Below are 19049 nucleotides of genomic sequence, written 5' to 3'. Positions count from 1 at the left end.
TGATATAGCGACGAATTTAGTGAATAAGAGTCCACCAGAGATTGGTTATCAGCCCCCTCTTGTTCATTGTTGTCTTCCAGGCTATAACAGAGGAATTTAAGTCAGGCTGCCGTTAGGAGTTCCTCTATGCTGATGACCTTGTTCTTATAGCTGAATCACTACCAGAACTAAAGAAGAAATTTCAGGTGTGGAAGCAAGGTCTGGAATCAAAGGGCTTTGGAGTTAATTTAGCAGAGATCAAAGTCTTAGTAAGTAGGAAAGCAGACATATCACAAATCCCTTCAAGGAGATGGCCTTGCTCAATCTGTACAAAAAGTGTAGGTAAAAACCAAAGTACAAGCTGTGGGCATATAAGAGGTGCAACAGTACAGTAAGGGTAAGGTTAACAGAGAACGTAGTCTTTGTGTGTGCAGGTGTACAGGTATGATAAACACTAGGAACGTACAAGAAATAGATTCTGTCAAATGCCTGGGAGATACTTAGTAGTAGTAGATAGCTTCCATTATGTGGTGGTGGATGCTCTGAGAGCATAGCTGCTTGAATAAGAATAGGCTGGACGAAGTTCAGAGGGCTTTTACTTTTGTTGGGAGCAAAGGGCCTCTCTTTCTGCACAAAAGGCAGATTGTTTGATGCCTGGGTATGAACAATCATGCTACGCAGCAGTGAAATGTGGACTGTGACTATAGAGCACTTTTGGTCTGCTGTAGGCAATATCTGTTTTTTTTTTGGGGGGGGGGTCCAGGGACGGCAAATGGAAGGGCTGCCCCGGGCAGCACACACTCTAGCTATGCTAGTGTTACAGAGAATATGTGTAGGCTTGAAAGAAACAAAGCTATTATGCTTCACTGGATGTGCATGTGTAACAGTGTAAGCATCTTGAGAAAAAAGCTGTGCACAAGTGGCATCAGGTGTGGTGTACAAGAGAGATGACTGTGCCTGCATGGTCATGTGATGCGTAAAGAAATGCTGGTCACTAACTGTGGAGGGAACCTGTGGTAGAGGTTGACCCGGAGGACATGGGATGAGGTGGTGAAGCAAGATCTTTGGATGTTGAGTTTCAATAGAGGTGATGACAAGCGATGGAGGCCTTTGATGATTTGCTGTACTTGAGAAGACATGTCAAGCTTAATGAAATTATAGTCATGGCCAGTGTTGTTGGTGGCACATAAAAGGCACCTGTGCTGGTGACATAAAAGCATCATATATTTTATCACTACTCTGACTACTAACAGTTATTCTTATACATCTACCACAAGGTCTTTCTTCTCTGTCAGCTTTACTTTGATCCTATTACACCTCTTCTGCATCCATAGATTATATTGTGTACATCATTTGGAATTTCTACCAAATATTTTGCCACTTATTGAAAATGGCCATTTCTTTGATGGTAAGAGGGTTGTGTACTTTCCTATTTTGGGTCAGGTTTACTATGGAGTCTCTTGTTTCTGGAGTTTGTGCTTGTATTTTCTGGTATTTTTCTTTGTTGTCATCAGCATGTAAGAGTTCCTCCAGTCAGCCATTCATAAATTTATCTTTTCATGGCTTGGTGACCTTATTATAAGTAGGAGTGGGTACAAGAACTGAGCTTTAGTGAACACCCACTTGTATAATTAAATTGTTTGAACTCATTGCCCGTTTGAGCTGACTGCACTTTTTTATCTGGCTTGCACCTTTGTATAAAGCTTGCACCACTCTTATCGCCATTCATCTACTTTTAATTTTTCGAAGGGGTAAGTCTACAGGCTTTCATCCAAGAGAATTTCATCTGACAGATGTCCAAAAACTCACCACCATACTATAACCCCTCTCTCTCTCTCTCTCCTTCCTCATCTCTCTCCCCTCTCTACCTCCATCCCACCCTTCTCTCTTCATTTTTTAATGACCATCAGAACAATCTTTCTGTCTCTCTCTATTCACTGCTGCTATAATCTCTTTATCTATTTAATTACTTTTAGAATATCTCCCTCCTGCTTTCTCTATTCAATCACTACTAGAATTACCACTCCTTTTCTCTATTTAATCACTATTACTTCAACTACCTCTCTGCTTCTCTTCATATAATCGCTACTACCTCTGTTGACCCTGTTTCTCCCCCCCCCCGCCTCATTCCCCATTGCTTTAATTACACTCTTTGCTCCTCTGAATTAGCTAGTTGTATTCTACCTCCCCAACACCTTCTCTCTTCTCCTCCTAGTTCCACCCTGTTAGACATCAACCCACCCTGTAGACAGCCACATCTCCATGGTGGTTAGGGCAGAAACCACCATAAAGTTCACACCTATTGTGTCGGGGTGGGGGGGTGTAGTAACATTGACAACATAGCATCACTATGTAACATATGTTTCATATATAACATGGCTGACCTACTTAATCTAATAAATATGCTTCATTTCCCTAAACTGTTCTATTCTTTTAAATACACTCTGACATATTTCTCTAATCTCTCTCTCTCTCTTCCACATAACTGTCTCCATCTTATGCTATTTACTCCTCACTAAACCATCAAAATCTAATAAAACCAAACCAATCGTGGTTGTTCTACATTGTAACATCATTTCAGTAGCAAAGGAAAACCAAATATTAATCTTATCTACTTGAATGCAACAACAACACTACTAGACACAACAATACCAACATGAACAACTTTAGCAAACTATGATTGTTATCATCTAACATTCATTTTTCTCTGGTCAGATGCCCTTCCTGTTGCCAATCCTCACCTGTTTCCAAACAAGGTAATATTCCCTGATGTCCAAACATGTCCTCACAAGAACATTGGGGACAACACACGCATGCATACATATATACATACATTTATACATGTACGTACCGTACGTATGTATACTCCACAGCTGAAGTGTTAAGACTGGTCACTCTGGTGGTGAAAGTACTTGTGAAAGTGCTGCATAAAGTTAAGTTAAGTTAATTTTTGCGCTCAAAAAGCAAAAAGCAAGGCCATGTAGGGGGACATGGAGTTATGTAGAGGGAGGGTGTTCATGCAAAGAGTTCAGGCCATTTCTGGTCAAAAGCACCCAACACACTGTAAAGTGGTTGGCATTAGGAAGGGCATTCATCTGTGGAAACTATGTCAAATCAAACTGGAGTCTGGTGCAGCTCCCCAGCTTGCCAGCTCTGGTCAAACTGCCCAACCCATGCCAGCATGGACAACGGATGTTACATGATGATGATGATATATATATCTTGAGAGAGAGAGAGAGAGACGGGCTTCTTTCAGCTTATGTTTACCAAATCTACTCGCAGTGCTTGGTTGCCCTGAGGCTATAGAGGAAGTAGGACTGAACTCAGAACCATGTGGTTGGGAAGCAAACTTCTTAACACACAGCTACACCTTCTATCTTGTGATGGTTATAATAAACCATTATACTTGTTGGTTAAGCTCAACCACTGCCATCAACATGCCTTTTTTTTTTTTTTTTTTGTCTATCAACACATTCTCTGTTATTACATTGTTCTGTCTTCATTCTCCTCACACAACTGCTTCCATGGGTCGAATGAGTCATCACTGTCCTTGTCAGTTCTTATTTAAAGTTACTGTTCTCTCAGATGAGCCAGAGGATTTCCTCTTACTCATAAGTCCAAGCTGGATCCCCTTCTTAACACCAACTTCTGTATATTTGATAGAGTTTATTGTGGCACCAACACAGAGAAGTTATCTGGTCGTAGCAAGTTGAACATTGCAAGCTTTATACTCTATGTTGTCTCTGTTCTTTTAACCCTTTTGTTACTGTATTTATTTTGAGATGCTCTGTGTTTTTTTCAATTACTTTAAATATAACAAAGAATTTAGTAAAATAACTTAGTTATCGTTAAGCTAGTGTTAGGAACATAAATTGTGACTAAGGTTTGGTGGAAGATTTTAATTCAAAACTTATGAAAACGAGACATTTGTACTACAGAGCCAGAGCCAGTTTCAGCCGGGTTGGTAACGAAAGGGTTAAAGTAAACATGACAGGGGTGTGGGAGAGATAGGGTTTGACTAATGCAGTGAATAAAAGAGAGAATATGAGTGTGAAGAGAAACAAAAAGGTTGGTAGGGAGAGTCGGGTAAATGGAGGGACAATGATGGCAGTTACATATTGGTATGGCCATGTGATGCATATGGATGTGGACAGTTGTGTGAAGAAGTGTCGATCTCTACCAGTGGAAGAGGGAGATCCAGGAAGACATGGGATGAGGTGGTGAAACATGATTTTCAACTGCTGTGCCTCATGGAAGCAATGACCAGTGACTGAGATCTTTGGCAGTACTTCATGCTTGAGAAGACTTGTCAAGTGAAATCATAATTGTGGCTGTTTTTGGTTTCATGTAACTGGTACCCATGCTGGTGGCATGTAAAAATCACTTTTTGAGCATTGGACCTCGTGGAGGCAATGTGGCCAGTGCTGGTGGCATGTAAAAAGCACCTTTTAGAGTGCTGGGCCTCACAGAGATAATGACAAATGACCAAGACCTTTGGCAATATACTGTACTTGAGAAGACCTATCAAGCCAAGTGACATCATAATTGTGGAAGATACTGGTGTCATGCAAACTGGCACCTGTGCCAGTGGCATGTAAAAGCACCCATTACACTCTTGGAGTGGTTGTTGTTAGGAAGAGCATCCAACCATAGAAGCCATGCCAAATCAGACTTGAGTCTGGTGCAGCCCCTCAGCTTACTAGCCCTAGTCAAACCATCCAACCCATGCCAGCTTGTACAACAGACCTTAAATTAAATGATGATGAAGATGACACCATTGAAATCTTGAAGCTACAAGATAATAATTTGACAAAGAAATCTGAATGCTAAAGGGTTCATATTTTTCTGGACAACATAATACCAGCAGGTATTATATTGTGGGGCTGTAAACCTCTGTAAGTATACACACCCTATGGTTAGCTGGCCATTGCTGAACAGCCAAGAGCTGGTGAAGTACAAAGCCTGTTGTCCCAATATTTGACTGGAACTTATTAACCTCTAAAGGATAAAAAAAAAAAAGAAGCCAAGTTGTTTTTGCAGGATTTGAACTCAGAATGTAAAGGGTTGTACCTAAGTACAAGGTGGTTTCTCTAACAATCTAATGATTCTGTCTTGGTCAGTTAGTTTGTGGGCAAAGGGCTTCTGTAATTTAGTATGCCCTTGTGAGTGACATCCCAACCAGTCACTGGATTTATCTCATATCAATATGTTAATCCAGTTTATTGATATATTAAACAGTAATGTTTTAATTAAATGGATTCATTTGCTAATTTACCCCTCCTCCCCAATTTATCACTTACTGTAAATCAACTATGCTCCAATTTCCATTCTTCTGATGGACCAAGCCTTGTTTTCTGGTACTAATTGAACACATTGCTCTTCATTTCAGGTGTGCACACTTTAATCAGTTTGACCATTAAATTTAACTCATTCAGCTTCGAAGAATTTTGAAAGGTGTCAGATAATGGTGGATTATATAAAGTCAGTTAGAATGTAATTAACAGATGACCAACATGTGTGTGTGTGTGTGTGTGTGTGTTGAACCATAGCTGTCTTTGTTATATTTACTGTTTAGATAGAAATGCCATTTGTTTGCTTTCTCACAGACTTTCAAAGTTTCCCTATTGGCTTTCAGTGCATGATTGAAGTATTTTCTTTGTTAACGTCATCTTTCTCAGTCATTATTGAATGATGTTTCACTTCTTTATAAACATGATACTGTTGACAAGCTGCTTTTGTTGTTGAAGTGTTTTAATAAAATATGTTGGCTTGTCCCTGTCTTTCACTTGCAGGAGTACTAGTTACTATGGCAACAACCTAGACCGTTATATTGAACATAATGACCAGTCAACATTGCATAAGATGAAAGAAACCTACTGGACTACTAAACAGGCAGTTATCAAGAAACTCGGCAAAAAAGAAGATGAACATGTTGTGGCTTCTGATCAAGAATTGGACTCCAAGCTGGAAGTAAATATCTCTTCACAGAAAAACTGTTGAAATACTTTGAAAATGTCATAATTTTGTTTAAACTCTTTGTTAAAACTATATTTTAGTTTTAGATATCATTGTTATGTTTAATTAATTGAAAAATAAAGTCAATTAAAATTAATATACTTAAAAACCAACTCTTTAATATCTAAATTTCAACTTGTTTCAAGTTCTTAAAATCAAGACAAAATCAAAATCTCTTTCTAAGTTTTCTTTCTCCCCACCCCACCATGTTGTTTTATATATTAAGATGTATATATATTAATATATACTGTTATAACATAATTCACTGTTATATACTCACTGAAGCAATATTGCACCAAATCCATGAAGACTGTCCAAATGACTTTGTGTGCATTATTATTGCAGATATTTCGGGCCATTCAGAAATCTAGTATGGAATTACTCCGTGTCATAGAAAAATATCAAGATAGGATATGTGGTGAGTAGTTTCTGTCAGTTTTGAAATGTTTGTTAATTGAACAGGAAATAATGAACACAGCTCTAGTTGGGAATTCCACAACAATATCATTTAGAAAGGATTTTCTTTCAGTCTACCTGGCTGACAATAGTTCCTGCTTCATCAATTTGAAAAAAAAAAAAAAAAGATATTTTGTTTCAACAGATGTCTCTCTTTGAATTATATCCTGTTAATTTGGTAAAATGGATGTATAAAACCCCTCGAAACTAACCCAAATCCTCAAATTGGTTTCAGCTGACAATATTGCAGTTGTTGACTTGATAGTTCCATGTACAAATGTCTCTCTGTGGAGGTGGGCATTTATCTGAAATTACTTTGACTGATACATCAGAAATATTTTGTTGTGTGGATATGATAAACAACAACAAAACAGACATTGATGTTATAGAGTGATAAATGTTAAACTTAATCCCATCACACAGTGACTTTATTTCTACATCCTGCACTGCCAACTCCATCACAAATGCAGTATTTTCTCTGGTAGATCACAGCATGTTACATCTTCTTCAGCATCGTTATTTAATATCTATCTTCCAGGCTGGCATGGTTTGGACAGTTTGACAGCATATGATCTAGGGGATTGTGTTGCGCTCTAATATCTGTTTTATCATGATTTCTCTGGATGGAAGCTCTTCCTAACATCACCCACTTCACAGAGTGCACTGTGTGCTTTTTTTTTTTCTTAAGTCAAGGTTGCCAAGTTACTTGCAAGACAGAAAAAAGAAGCCTCCTGGTGTGGAGTCCTAATACCAAGTGTTGAGAGGCTAAAATATGATAGAAATACTGGCACAAGTGTTTTGCTACAAAAGTGCTACATTGCTACCTTACATTATATAAGAGCGGATAGGGGTATTTGGAAAGATGTTGGTGACGCAATGTTAGAGCATATTGAAGTCAATTTCACATGAATTATTTTCCAAAAGATTTTGAGGCTGACAGTATTTCTATTTTAAGAAAGTCAAGCAACATGTTATTAAAATATCACTGCATTTAATTCAGTTTTTAATTATAACTGAAGATTCATTAGTCATCAGTTATCAGATGTTCTTACTGTCGAAATAATTTTCAACTGTAACTATTGATGATAAACCATCATCAATAGAATAAATTTAAGTCTAGATACTATTGTGGCTGTAGTGTGGTACTATAGTATGTCATGTGGTACTATTTAATGTGTTTCTCCTGCTTGTTTGAAAGGATAATTATTAATTTTATAATTAATCTATGTTACACCTGTAATTTAACAACAATCCTATCCAATTAAAACTAATGTTTTCTGTTGAACATTACAAAAAACTTTACACGTGCCCAGTTCCCTGATCTGTCTCTTCAGTAATATTACAATATAAGAGACAGTTTCTATGTTATTGTCCCTAAATTCACCTTTCTAATTTAGTCATTCTGTCTCGGGGTTTGTGTATTATATCGATATAATGTTCCTCTTGTCCTTAATTAATCTGTTGTGGAAATGGCATTGGAATTGATATTACTTCCCTGATCACAAAAAAAAAAAAGAAGAAAAAAAACGGGCATTAAATCTATTTGTTTTTATTTAATTCTTAGAATATGTTAAATAAAAGGCCTTGCATGGATTTTGATTTGAAGAACATGTTCCACTTTCTGATGTCGTATCTCCTCGACTCTAAGTCTCCTTGAATGTCTTGGATGGATTCTTAAGAAGCATTGTTTAGTTTTGGTTTACGGGGTTGAAGGAGGCAAAATCTTCAACCTGACCTTGACAGGTAACATGTTGTGCTATTCTTGAAGGTTTTATAGAATCTAGTTTTCTGTAGAGAAACTTACCAAAATGCTATGAAAGTGAATAGTTGTGATCAAGTTGTCTTCTCAGATATGTTACCTCTCTACATATCATCACGTGATATCTCATCACATTTACATAAAATTATTTCCGAAATGATGGGGCAGAGATTTATGTAGTGTAACCTTTGACAAGATTTTTAACTTTGTCTCTTAGTAGTTGCTAATGTCATCTCAACAAATCCTTGACATCTAATCTGAGATGTCCTAATACCTTAACAAAACACATGTGAAACGACAGGTGTCTAGTTCAAACATTATATCAAAGAATCAACATTGTGTTATCAAATACACAGATAGATATTATAAATATTGAAATAGTAAAGAAAAGAAAATATAACAGTTTTAAATATCAAATCGTTGATTATGTAGTCTATTGGAGAAGAAACACACACACACACTTTCCTCTCATATAACTATGTCAGGTTTCTGCCTGCTGCTGTTATTGTTGTGGGAGTGAACTGGCAGAATTGCTTAGAGTGCCAGAAAAAATGCCTTGTGGAATTTATACCAATTCTTTGTTCTTAGATCAAATCCTTTTGGGGATACCAGTCAAGTACTCCCCCTCCACCATCAAAAAAAAGTTCCAGGCTTTGTGCCAGTGGTTGAAAGGATTATTATACTATTTCCCATCAATCATATCTCCACTCTTGTTCACCCATCTCTAACCATCTGTCACACTCCTCTTGTACTCTTCTCCTTATTCTCTCTTCTATTTGTCAGGGTATACCATGAGGCTATACCCTGACAACTTTTCACCATCATCATTATCTCTCCTTCCAGTCACTCTAATCTCTCTCTCTTTCTCTTTTACTTGTTTCAGTCATTTGACTGCGGCCATGCTGGAGCACTGCCTTTAGTCGAGCAAATCGACCCCGGGACTTATTCTTTGTAAGCCCAGTACTTATTCTATCGGTCTCTTTTGCCGAACCGCTAAGTGACGGGGACGTAAACACACCAGCATCGGTTGTCAAGCAATGCTAGGGGGACAAACACAGACACACAAACATATACACACATACAAATATATATATACACGACAGGCTTCTTTCAGTTTCCGTCTACCAAATCCATTCACAAGGCATTGGTCGGCCCAAGGCTATAGCAGAAGACACTTGCCCAAGATGCCACGCAATAGGACTGAACCTGGAACCATGTAGTTGGTAAGCAAGCTACTTACCACACAGCCACTCCTGCGCCTATATCTACCTATATATAATTCAAAGAATCCATGTAGCTCCTCTACACAGTTTTTCTTCCTTTATCACATTTTAGCTTCTTAACAACTGGCATAAAGCAACTTCCCTCAGTACTGCATCTCCACTCAATTGAGTGGGGGGAGGGGGCGGGCATTTTGTCTTGTGAGTCACTTGATGATGTCACTGTTATTTGTCTCCCGAAAAAGCACCCAGTGCATTCTGTAAAGTGGTTGGCATTAGGAAGAGCATGAAGTCATACAAACCATGCCAAATCAGACATTGGAGTTCAACACAGGCCTCCACATCATATTCTCTCAAACTGTCCAAACCATTTCAGCTTGGAAGTTGGATCCTAAACGATGATGAGGATGATGATGACATCATCATCGTTTTCCATGCTGAGTTTGGGAATATGACAGGATCCAGTGAAGCATAGGACTGTGTCAAGCTCCAGTGTTCATTTTGACTTGATTTTTATGGCTGAAATACTTTTCCTAAGGCCAACCACTTTACAGTGTGTGTGATGAATGTCTTTTCATGGCACTGGTCACCAAATAACTTGCAAGACAAAAAAGTACAGTCGAAGGAAAACGTAAAAGTTTCCTCAACTAAGTGGGAGGGAGGTGGGATAGTGAGAGGGAAGAGGTATGCCAGGTATTAAGAGGGCAGCCCATGAGTCTTGCTATAGAGGAGATACATGGCTATCCCACATTATATAGAGGTGGGTGGGAGTAGCAGATGGCTGTGATTTGGTACCTGAGCATCTCAAGATATGACAAGATGATCTGACAGGAGACTAGCTGATGGTCAAAAATGGGGATAGAGATGAATGTAGGGAGTGATGAACAAAACAAAACGGAAGTGCAGTTTCAGAAGTATCAGTGCATCCATAGCTTGCACAGGGTAGATCTTATGAATCCCTTCTTAAACCTTTCCTACTTATCGAGCTGGGCTGTTTCTCTGAAGGGAGTAGAGTCCTGTCTATTTTCTTGCTTAAGGGAACTTTGGTCTTAGTTGAGTTAACTTTGAAACTCTTTGATTCTAGGTTTTACTTCCATACCTGGAATTTCTTTTCCGATTTTATAACAGATTCTGCTATGAGAATGAGTTCATCAGCATATAATAGTTCCCAGGGGCAGCCAGTCTTAAATTCCTCTGATATGACCTGAAGGATAATGATGAATAGGAGGGGAATAAGAACCGACCCCTCGTGAACTCCTACCTGTACTCTACATTCTTCACTGTACTCATGACTAACTTTCACCTACTGACTGCACCTCTATACATGGTTTGTATAGCTTCCACAAGCCATTCATTTGTCTCCAGCTTCTTCAGAGACCACCAGATCACAGAGCAGAACCTCTGTCAAAGGCTTTCTCTGGGTCAGTGAATGCCTACTACAATGGTTTACTCTTATTTAAATACATCTCCTGCAGTTGTCTTACATCAGTAGTACTTCTTCTTGGCACAAAATCAAACTACATCTCATCTAGTCTAATTCTGATCCTAATTAACTGAGTTATAAATCTCTCTTTCCATAACTTTCATGTCCTGGTCCAGCAATTTGATACTCTAGGTGATGATAATAATGACTATTATTATTGTCGGAGCACTGCTTTGAAAAGTTTAGTCAAGCAGATTGACCCCATTCCATTTTTTTCTTTTTTAAGTCTAGTACTTATTCTCTCAGTCTCTTTTGCCAAACTGCTAAGTTACAAAAATGTAAACAAACCAATACTGGTTGTGAAATGATTTAATGTGCGTGTGTGTATCATCATCATCATCATTATTTAATGGCATGGGTTGGATTGTTTGACTGGAGCTGGTAGGGCTGGGAGTCGTGCGGGGCTCCATTATTTGTTTTTGCTTGGTTTTAGCAGTTGGATGCTCTTCCCAATGCCTCTCATTTTACAGAGTGTACTGGGTGCTTTTTATGTGGTACCAACACAGACAAGGTCTGCAAGTACCTTGCAAGACAAAAGCCCCCTCAGCTGGGAAGGGGAGTAGTATTGAGTGGGTGTGGCTTTGTGCCAGTTGATGAGATGGAATAGAGGGACAGGGTTAGGTGTCTTGCTGTAGAGTAGATACATGGATTCCCTAGTTGGGAAAAAGAAAAGGAAGGTTAGTCAGAGAGTAAGATAAACAGTAATAATGAATGAGATGGTGGCGAAGATGTGTCAGGTCATGCGCTAAGAAACATTGGTGATGGTGAGAAAAAGTGAGGTGACTCAAAGGTTTGGACTGAGTGAACAGGTGGGATAGAGGTGACTGTAGTAAATGAAAGAGTGAAGTATAGGAGAGTCACAGGCACGGGAGTTGCAGTAAATGTGTATATATATGTGCGTTATATATATATATATATATAATATATATATATATATATATATATCATCATCATCATCATTTAGCGTCCGTTTTCCATGCTAGCATGGGTTGGACGGTTCTACTGGGGTCTGTGAAGCCAGAAGGCTTCATCAGGCCCAGTCAAATCTGGCAGTGTTTCTACGGCTGGATGCCCTTCCTAACGCCAACCACTCCGTGAGTGTAGTGGGTGCTTTTTACGTGCCACCCGCACTGGTGCCAGACAGAGCTGGCAAACGGCCACGAACGGATGGTGCTTTTTATGTGCCACCGGCACGAGGGCCAGACGAGGCTGGCAACGGACACGAAACGGGGCGGTGCTGGCAACGGTCGCGAAACGGAAAGTTCTCTTACATGCCACCGGCACTGGTAACACATCTGCAATTTCCATTGATCGATTCCATTGATCGATTCGATTCTGATCCTCACTTGCCTCAATGGGTCTTCACAAGCAGAGTTTCGACATGCCACCGGCACTGGTAGCACATCCGCAATTTCCATTGATCGATTTCGATTCTGATCCTCACTTGCCTCAACACGTCTTCACAAGTAGAGTTTTGTGTCCCAAGAAGGGAAGGTATGCATACGTAGGCTGGCTCCATCCCATGTAGAAGGCCACGGGTTGTGGACTCACTTGTCCTGCCGGGTCTTCTCGCGCACAGCACACTTCCAGAGGTCTCGGTCTCTAGTCATTTCCTCAGTGAGACCTAAAGTTCGAAGGTCATGCTTCACCACCTCGTCCCAGGTTTTCCTGGGTCTGCCTCTTCCACAGGTTCCCTCAACCGCTAGGGTGTGGCACTTTTTCACACAACTATCTTCATCCATTCTCGCCACATGACCATACCAGCGCAAACGTCTCTCTTGCACACCACAACTGATGCTTCTTAGGTCCAGCTTTTCTCTCAAGGTACTTACACTCTGCCGAGTGTGAGTACCGGCATTACACATCCATCGGAGCATACTGGCTTCATTTCTAGCGAGCTTACGCATATCCTCAGCAGTCACGGCCCATGTTTCACTGCCATGTAGCATGGCTGTTCGTACACACGCATCATACAGTCTGCCTTTCACTCTGTGCGAGAGGCCTTTTGTTACCAGCAGAGGTAAGAGCTCTCTGAACTTTGCCCAAGCTATTCTTACTCTAGCAGTTACACTTTCAGCACACCCACCCACGCTGCTGACTTGGTCACCTAGGTAACGGAAACTATCAACTATTTCTAGTTTTTCTCCCTGGAAAGTGACGGAAGTTGGTCTCAGAGCATTTTCAGTGTTTATTGTTCCTGAGCATCTGCCACATACAAAAACCATCTTCCTAGTTAGCCTTCCTTTGACATTGCTGCATCTCTTATGTGTCCATAGCTTACACTTGGTGCATCTTATAGAGTTCCATAGCTTACACTTGGTGCATCTTATAGAGTTGGTGCATCTTATATATATATATATATATTATCATCATCATCATCATCGTTTGTCTGCTTTCCATGCTGGCATAGGTTGGACGGTTTGACTGAGGACTGGTGAGCCAGAGGCTGCACCAGGCTCAATCTGGTCTGGCAAAGTTTCTACAGCTGGATGCCCTTCTTAACACCAACCACTCTGAGAGTGTACTGGGTGCTTTTTACGTGCCACTGGCATGAGGTTCAGTCAGGTGGTTCTGGCAACGACCACGCTCGCGCTCAGAAGGTGTTTTTACGTGCTACCTGCATGGAAGCCATTGTGAGCAACCCATTCCATTGACCCAATTTGCTGACTTTTCCGATGGCACACAGGTGTCATTGAATGGTTGAATGACCAAATCCAAGCTTCTCTGCTAGTGCCTCAACAGTTATGATGGGATTTTGTTCCACCAGGGTTTTCAGGATGTCCTTGTCAAGCTCTACAGATCTTCCAGGATGAGGATGAGGTTGTAGTTTCCGGCTCAGAATTTCTTGAACCACTGTTGAGACTGGCTTATTCTTATTGTCCAATCTCCATATACTGCATTAATATTCCTCACACTCCCCATTGCATTGTTGCCTTTATCGACCTCTTAAAGCAAAATATGCTGAATGAGCGTGGCTGTTACCAGTACAGCCTGACTGGCCCTCATACCGGTGGCACGTAAAAGCACCCACTACACTCTCGGAGTGGTTGGTGTTAGGAAGGGCATCCAGCTGTAGAAACTCTGCCAGATCAGATTGGAGTCTGGTGCAGCCATCTGGTTTGCCAGACTTCAGTCAAATCGTCCAACGCATGCTAGCATGGAAAGCGGATGTTAAACAATGATGATGATGATGCTCCTTTGTCACTTTCATTATAGCTTTGAAAAAATAACTGTTAAAATTGAACTGCACTCTTCAAAACTTGTGCTAAGAATAAGGACAAGGTTTTTATAGCAAGTTGATGCTGGTAGTTTATCCCGCCCCCCTCCGACTTTTAGTTCATGCAATTGAAAAAAATAATGCATTATTTATGGGATGGCCCAGTATATGTCATTTAGCTTGGATTTTTTTATGGCTAGATCTCCTGCCTAATACCAGCCACTTTACAGAGTTTATTGAGTCCATTTTTCTCATTGCATTAACACTAAAGAGGTTGAGTAGTCCTGGACGAGATGACGAGAGGGACCATATTATCATATGCTTTCTCTGCTTATGAATGATGAGAATATTTATTAAATGTATCTTAATCACAATAAACAACTCTTTAGGAACAATTCACATGTGATCTTTTGATTGGTTTCAGTATTTTTGTAGATATGACGGAATTTTAATATGTTCTTTCTTTCTCTTTACAGCATTATCTCAGGAGGAAAATGCTGCTGGCCGTTTCCTTAAATCACAGAGTTCTGTTGACAAGACAAGAGCTGGCAAGATGATGGCAGCTGTTGGTAAATCTCAAAGTTTTGCTGCCCAACAAAGGTTAATATCTATAACTATTCCTCATAGAATAACAAGCTTCATTTGTGACATAGCTCCATGGAGTGCCATAATTCATTAGAATGACATTGTTTCAATGGAGTTCCACAACTCCATTGAAAAAAAAAAAGAACTCCATAAAGTAAATTTATGTTTTAATCATTATGTCTCTAGAGAAATGCCATTTGAAGCAAGATTGATGTGTTTAAAATAGGTAACTCATTAAATATCTCAATATTTCAGATTCATTATTGTTTAATAAATTTATATTTTGAATTATTTGACCTCATCTTTACAGGTGAAAAAGTTTTGAGTCTTTACATTTTGTTCTAATTGATCTTTGATTGCAATGTTGTGTTATCATCATCATCATCAACAGTAGCAGCCTCATCATCATTATCATAGTCATTTTCCTTTCTAGCATAGATTGAATTGATCCTCACTGACCAAATCAGTTCTTCTTTACAGGTACAGCCTTCACCTGAATGTTCCAATTTTGTATTTAATGGCTGGATAGTCTACTAAATGACTGACTGACCACCTTACAGTGTGTCTTTGAGAACATTTTTATCATGGCACCAACACTAGAGAAGTTACCTTGTCCTCAACCTTACTAAAGATTTCTCAGTATTCTATATGTTAGTTTGTTCAGGGAAAGATGAGCAAAAAAGTAAATAGAAGGGAGTGCAATAGTAGATGAGATAGGGTGGGGAAAGTAGTGATTCCGTTAAAGTATGGTAGATGGGGGAGTAATGGAGCAGACAGTGTTTGAGATGAGTAATAGAGGAGAGAAAGTGATGGCTGGGAATAATGGGAGAGAGGCAGTGATGGTAGTTACATTTTTAATTTTTAGAGAGAGAGAGAGAGAGAGATATGTCAATCACTGGCAATGTAGTGGTGGCTAGCAGCACAGAAGGGTGATGTTGGTGTGTTGTATTGGCCAGATGGAATTCCTCATTACATGAACACTGTGATGGGGAAAAAGTGGAGGACAGATGGAGTAAACTGATAAGGATGGTGGCAGAGGACAATTGACTATGGCAGTGCTTTTCAATCTTTTTGCTGAAGCGGAACCCCAAGGAAACATTCCACTGGCTCGAGGAACCCCTGTGCAATAATAATTTAATAGTCTTATGCACACGTATCTGCACAGGAGAATTAAAAATTACTGCCGATTTTAGCAGTTTTGTAACTTCTTGCAGAACCCTAAGGTTCCGAGGAACCCTGGTTGAAAGCCACTGGACTATGGGCAGATTGACTACTGTATCTTATTACATCATCATCATCATATGTCTGTTTTCCATGCTGGTGTGGGTTGGATGGTTTGACTGAAAACTGGTAAGCCGGGGAGCTGAAGCAATTTCTGATTTGATTTGGTATGGTTTCTATGGCTGGAAGCCCTTCCTAATGCCAACCACTGTGAGAATGTAGTTGGTGCTTTTTATGTGCCACTGGCACAGGTGCCATTGACCTGATGCTGACATCAGCCACGAGTACGGTCTCACTTGGCTTGACTGGTCTACACAGCACAGTATATTGCCAAAGGTCTCGGTCACTTGTCACTGCCTCCATAAGGTCCTATGCTCAATTAGTGCTTCTTATGTGCCACCGGCATGGGTGCTAATCAGATGGCAATAGTATCGGCCACAACTACAATTTCACTTGGCTTGACAAATCTTCACAAGCACAGCATATTGCCAAACGTTTGAAGGGTGCTTTTAATGGGCCAGTTATGTGACACTGGCATTGGCCACGACTATGAGCTCACTTGGCTTGATGAGTCTTCTCAAGCACGGCATATTGCCAAAGGTCTCAGTCGCTTGTCATTGCTTCCGTGAGGCCCGACATTTGGAGATCGCACTTCACCACCTCGCCCCATGTCTTCCTGGGTCCGCCTCTTCCACATGTTCCCTCCACCATTAGAGTACGATACTTCTTCACACAGGTGTCTTCATCTATACGCATCACATAACCATACCAGTGCAGTAGTCTCTCCTGCACACCACATCTGATGCCTCTTATGCCTAACTTTTCTCTCAAGATGCTTACACTCTGTCGTGCATTCACACTGACATTACACATCCAGCAAAGCATAGTAGCTTCATTTCTTACAAGCCTACTCATATCCCTGGCAGCCACTGCCATGTAGCATGGCTGTTCACACACAGGCATCATACAGTCTGCCTTTCACTCTGTGTGGGAAGCCTTTTGTTACTAGTAGAGGTAGGAGCTCTCTGAACTTTGCCCCAGCCTGTTTGTATTCTAGCAGCTACACTCTTGGAGCATCCATCCCCACCACTGACCTGGTCACCTAGGAATTTAATGGACTAGAGACCCAAATATAGATATATGTCCTGACTGCCTCGTTACCTGACTTTTAAAATTTCATCAGCCATGAGCAAGTTTTTCTGTAGTACCATATGTTGCCAGTTATCACCTTTGTGAAGCTACCAGACTTTGCCTCTTCTCAAGACTCCCTCATCCACAAGCACTTGGCCTTCTTTATATAACTGATATCTTCCATATATATCACACACAGTTACCACAGCTCCATCTAGTCTCATGTACATTACATCTGATTCTTCTTAGAATCAGTTTTCCTTTCACCTCATTTGTACTTTGTCATTGATCACCATTGTACATTTGTTTTCCATGCTGGTATGGGTTGGATAGTTTGACAGAAGCTGGCCAGCCAAAGGATTGCCCAGGCTCCATTTGTCTGTTTTGGAATGGTTTCTCAGGCTAGATGCCCTTCCTAACATGCCAATCACTTTACAGAGTGGCACTGGCACAAGTGCTTTTTACTGGGCATCGGCACAAGTACATTCAAGTACAAAAATATTCTAGTGCCAGCAAAACATCTCCACTTCATTTCTTTCTGGTTTTATCAAATCTTTTGCGTCCAACACCTGTATTTTGTTACCTTACATAATCACACTCATTATACACAGGCTTCATACAATCTGAGAGAGAAAAACTTTTTGTAAGCAGTTCCCGGAACATTTTCATCATCATTTAGCGTCCGCTTTCCATGCTAGCATGGGTTGGACGGGTCAACTGGGGTCTGTGAAGCTGGAAGGCTTTGTCAGGCCCAGTCAGATCTGGCAGTGTTTCTACGGCTGGATGCCCTTCCTAACGCCAACCACTCCGCGAGTGTGGATATAAATTTTGTGGATATAAATACAAAAAATATCTTAAATCTCTAAAAATGGTGTTCATAGTTTCAATATCTTTATTATAAACACACCAGGTATATAATTTACTTCAACTAAACGCTTACCATTATTTTTTTATGCAGATTAAGATTCTTGAACTTTCCTAATATTTTCCAATTTTCTGTTCAATCTTGTCCAGGTTAGCTCTACGAGTGCCTCTTGTGCGACTGTATCAAGAAGTTGAAACGTTTCGCTATCGGGCCATCTCTGACACACTGATGACGATCAATCGAATGGAGGGAGCTCGTACTGAGTACCGAGGGGCATTACTATGGATGAAAGCAGTCTCGGAAGAATTAGACCCAGACACTTACAAACAGCTGGAGAAGTTTAGAAAAGTAAGTCATACTTTTCAACTTCTTTAATAGACCACAAGACTGTCTGGTGTTGTTGCATAGGGGTCACTGGCATGAGTGTTGCTGGGAATTTTATTACCTGTCCATGTGGTCAAGTCTAGACACTACATGTTATGTTGAGCAAGTGTTTTCTTCAAGAGCCACCAGTTGACTAATGCATTTACTAAGGAATTGGTTGGTGGAAACTATACAGAAGCCTCTGTGGGTGTATATATGTATGTGTTTATATGTTTCACTCTATGATAGTTGAAAAAAAAAAAGCAGTTTCTTGAGTCAAGTCCAGTGCATTCTAAACATACTACCTCGTTACTGTTAGAAATACAATGATTAATTAGCAACATTGTTGTTAATATATTGATAGAAATATTTCCACCTTTGGTTTTAGGCAAGTGTGTGTATGTGTGTGTGTGTATATCATCATCCTCCTCCTCATACAACCATTTTCCATACTCGCATGGGTTGGATGGCTTGACATGGAACTGGTAAAGCCAGAGACCACACCAGGTTCCATAGTCTGTTTTAGTTTGGTTTCTATGGCTGGATGCCCTTCTACAGAGTGTACTGGCTACTTTTTATGTGGCTCCATCATGTGCTTTTTAAGTCGTACCAGTACCACTGCTTTTTACATGGTATCCTGGTTATAGGATCTTAATTCTGTTGTGGTGGGTGGGTCTTCTCAAGTATAGCAATGCACCACATATCTCAGTCCTCTCTCATCTTCTTCATAAGGTTCAGCATTTTGAGATCGGCCT

The 19049-nt window shown here is 40.2% G+C and overlaps 1 protein-coding gene across 6 annotated transcripts in view; it reads left to right on the top strand.

The window, feature by feature from the left end:
- LOC115209211 (islet cell autoantigen 1) overlaps positions 1 to 19049 on the top strand; it is a 64677-nt gene that overhangs the window by 27965 nt on the left and 17663 nt on the right. For 2 of the 6 annotated variants that reach the window (XM_036500978.1, XM_036500976.1), the window contains exons 1-5: positions 2680 to 2735; positions 5772 to 5949; positions 6340 to 6412; positions 14606 to 14729; positions 18081 to 18279. In XM_036500978.1, the coding sequence (XP_036356871.1) occupies positions 2695 to 2735; positions 5772 to 5949; positions 6340 to 6412; positions 14606 to 14729; positions 18081 to 18279 (615 nt within the window). In that variant the 5' untranslated portion in view covers positions 2680 to 2694. Of the gene's footprint in view, positions 1 to 2622; positions 2736 to 5771; positions 5950 to 6339; positions 6413 to 14605; positions 14730 to 18080; positions 18280 to 19049 lie in introns of those variants that run through there. The other 4 variants (XM_036500977.1, XM_036500974.1, XM_036500973.1 and 1 more) reach the window with 3 other exon arrangements.

This window comes from Octopus sinensis, linkage group LG3 (genome assembly GCF_006345805.1).
Source record: "Octopus sinensis linkage group LG3, ASM634580v1, whole genome shotgun sequence".
NCBI classification, from domain to species: Eukaryota; Metazoa; Mollusca; class Cephalopoda; order Octopoda; family Octopodidae; genus Octopus; species Octopus sinensis.
This window is presented reverse-complemented; position numbering and strand designations above follow the sequence as displayed.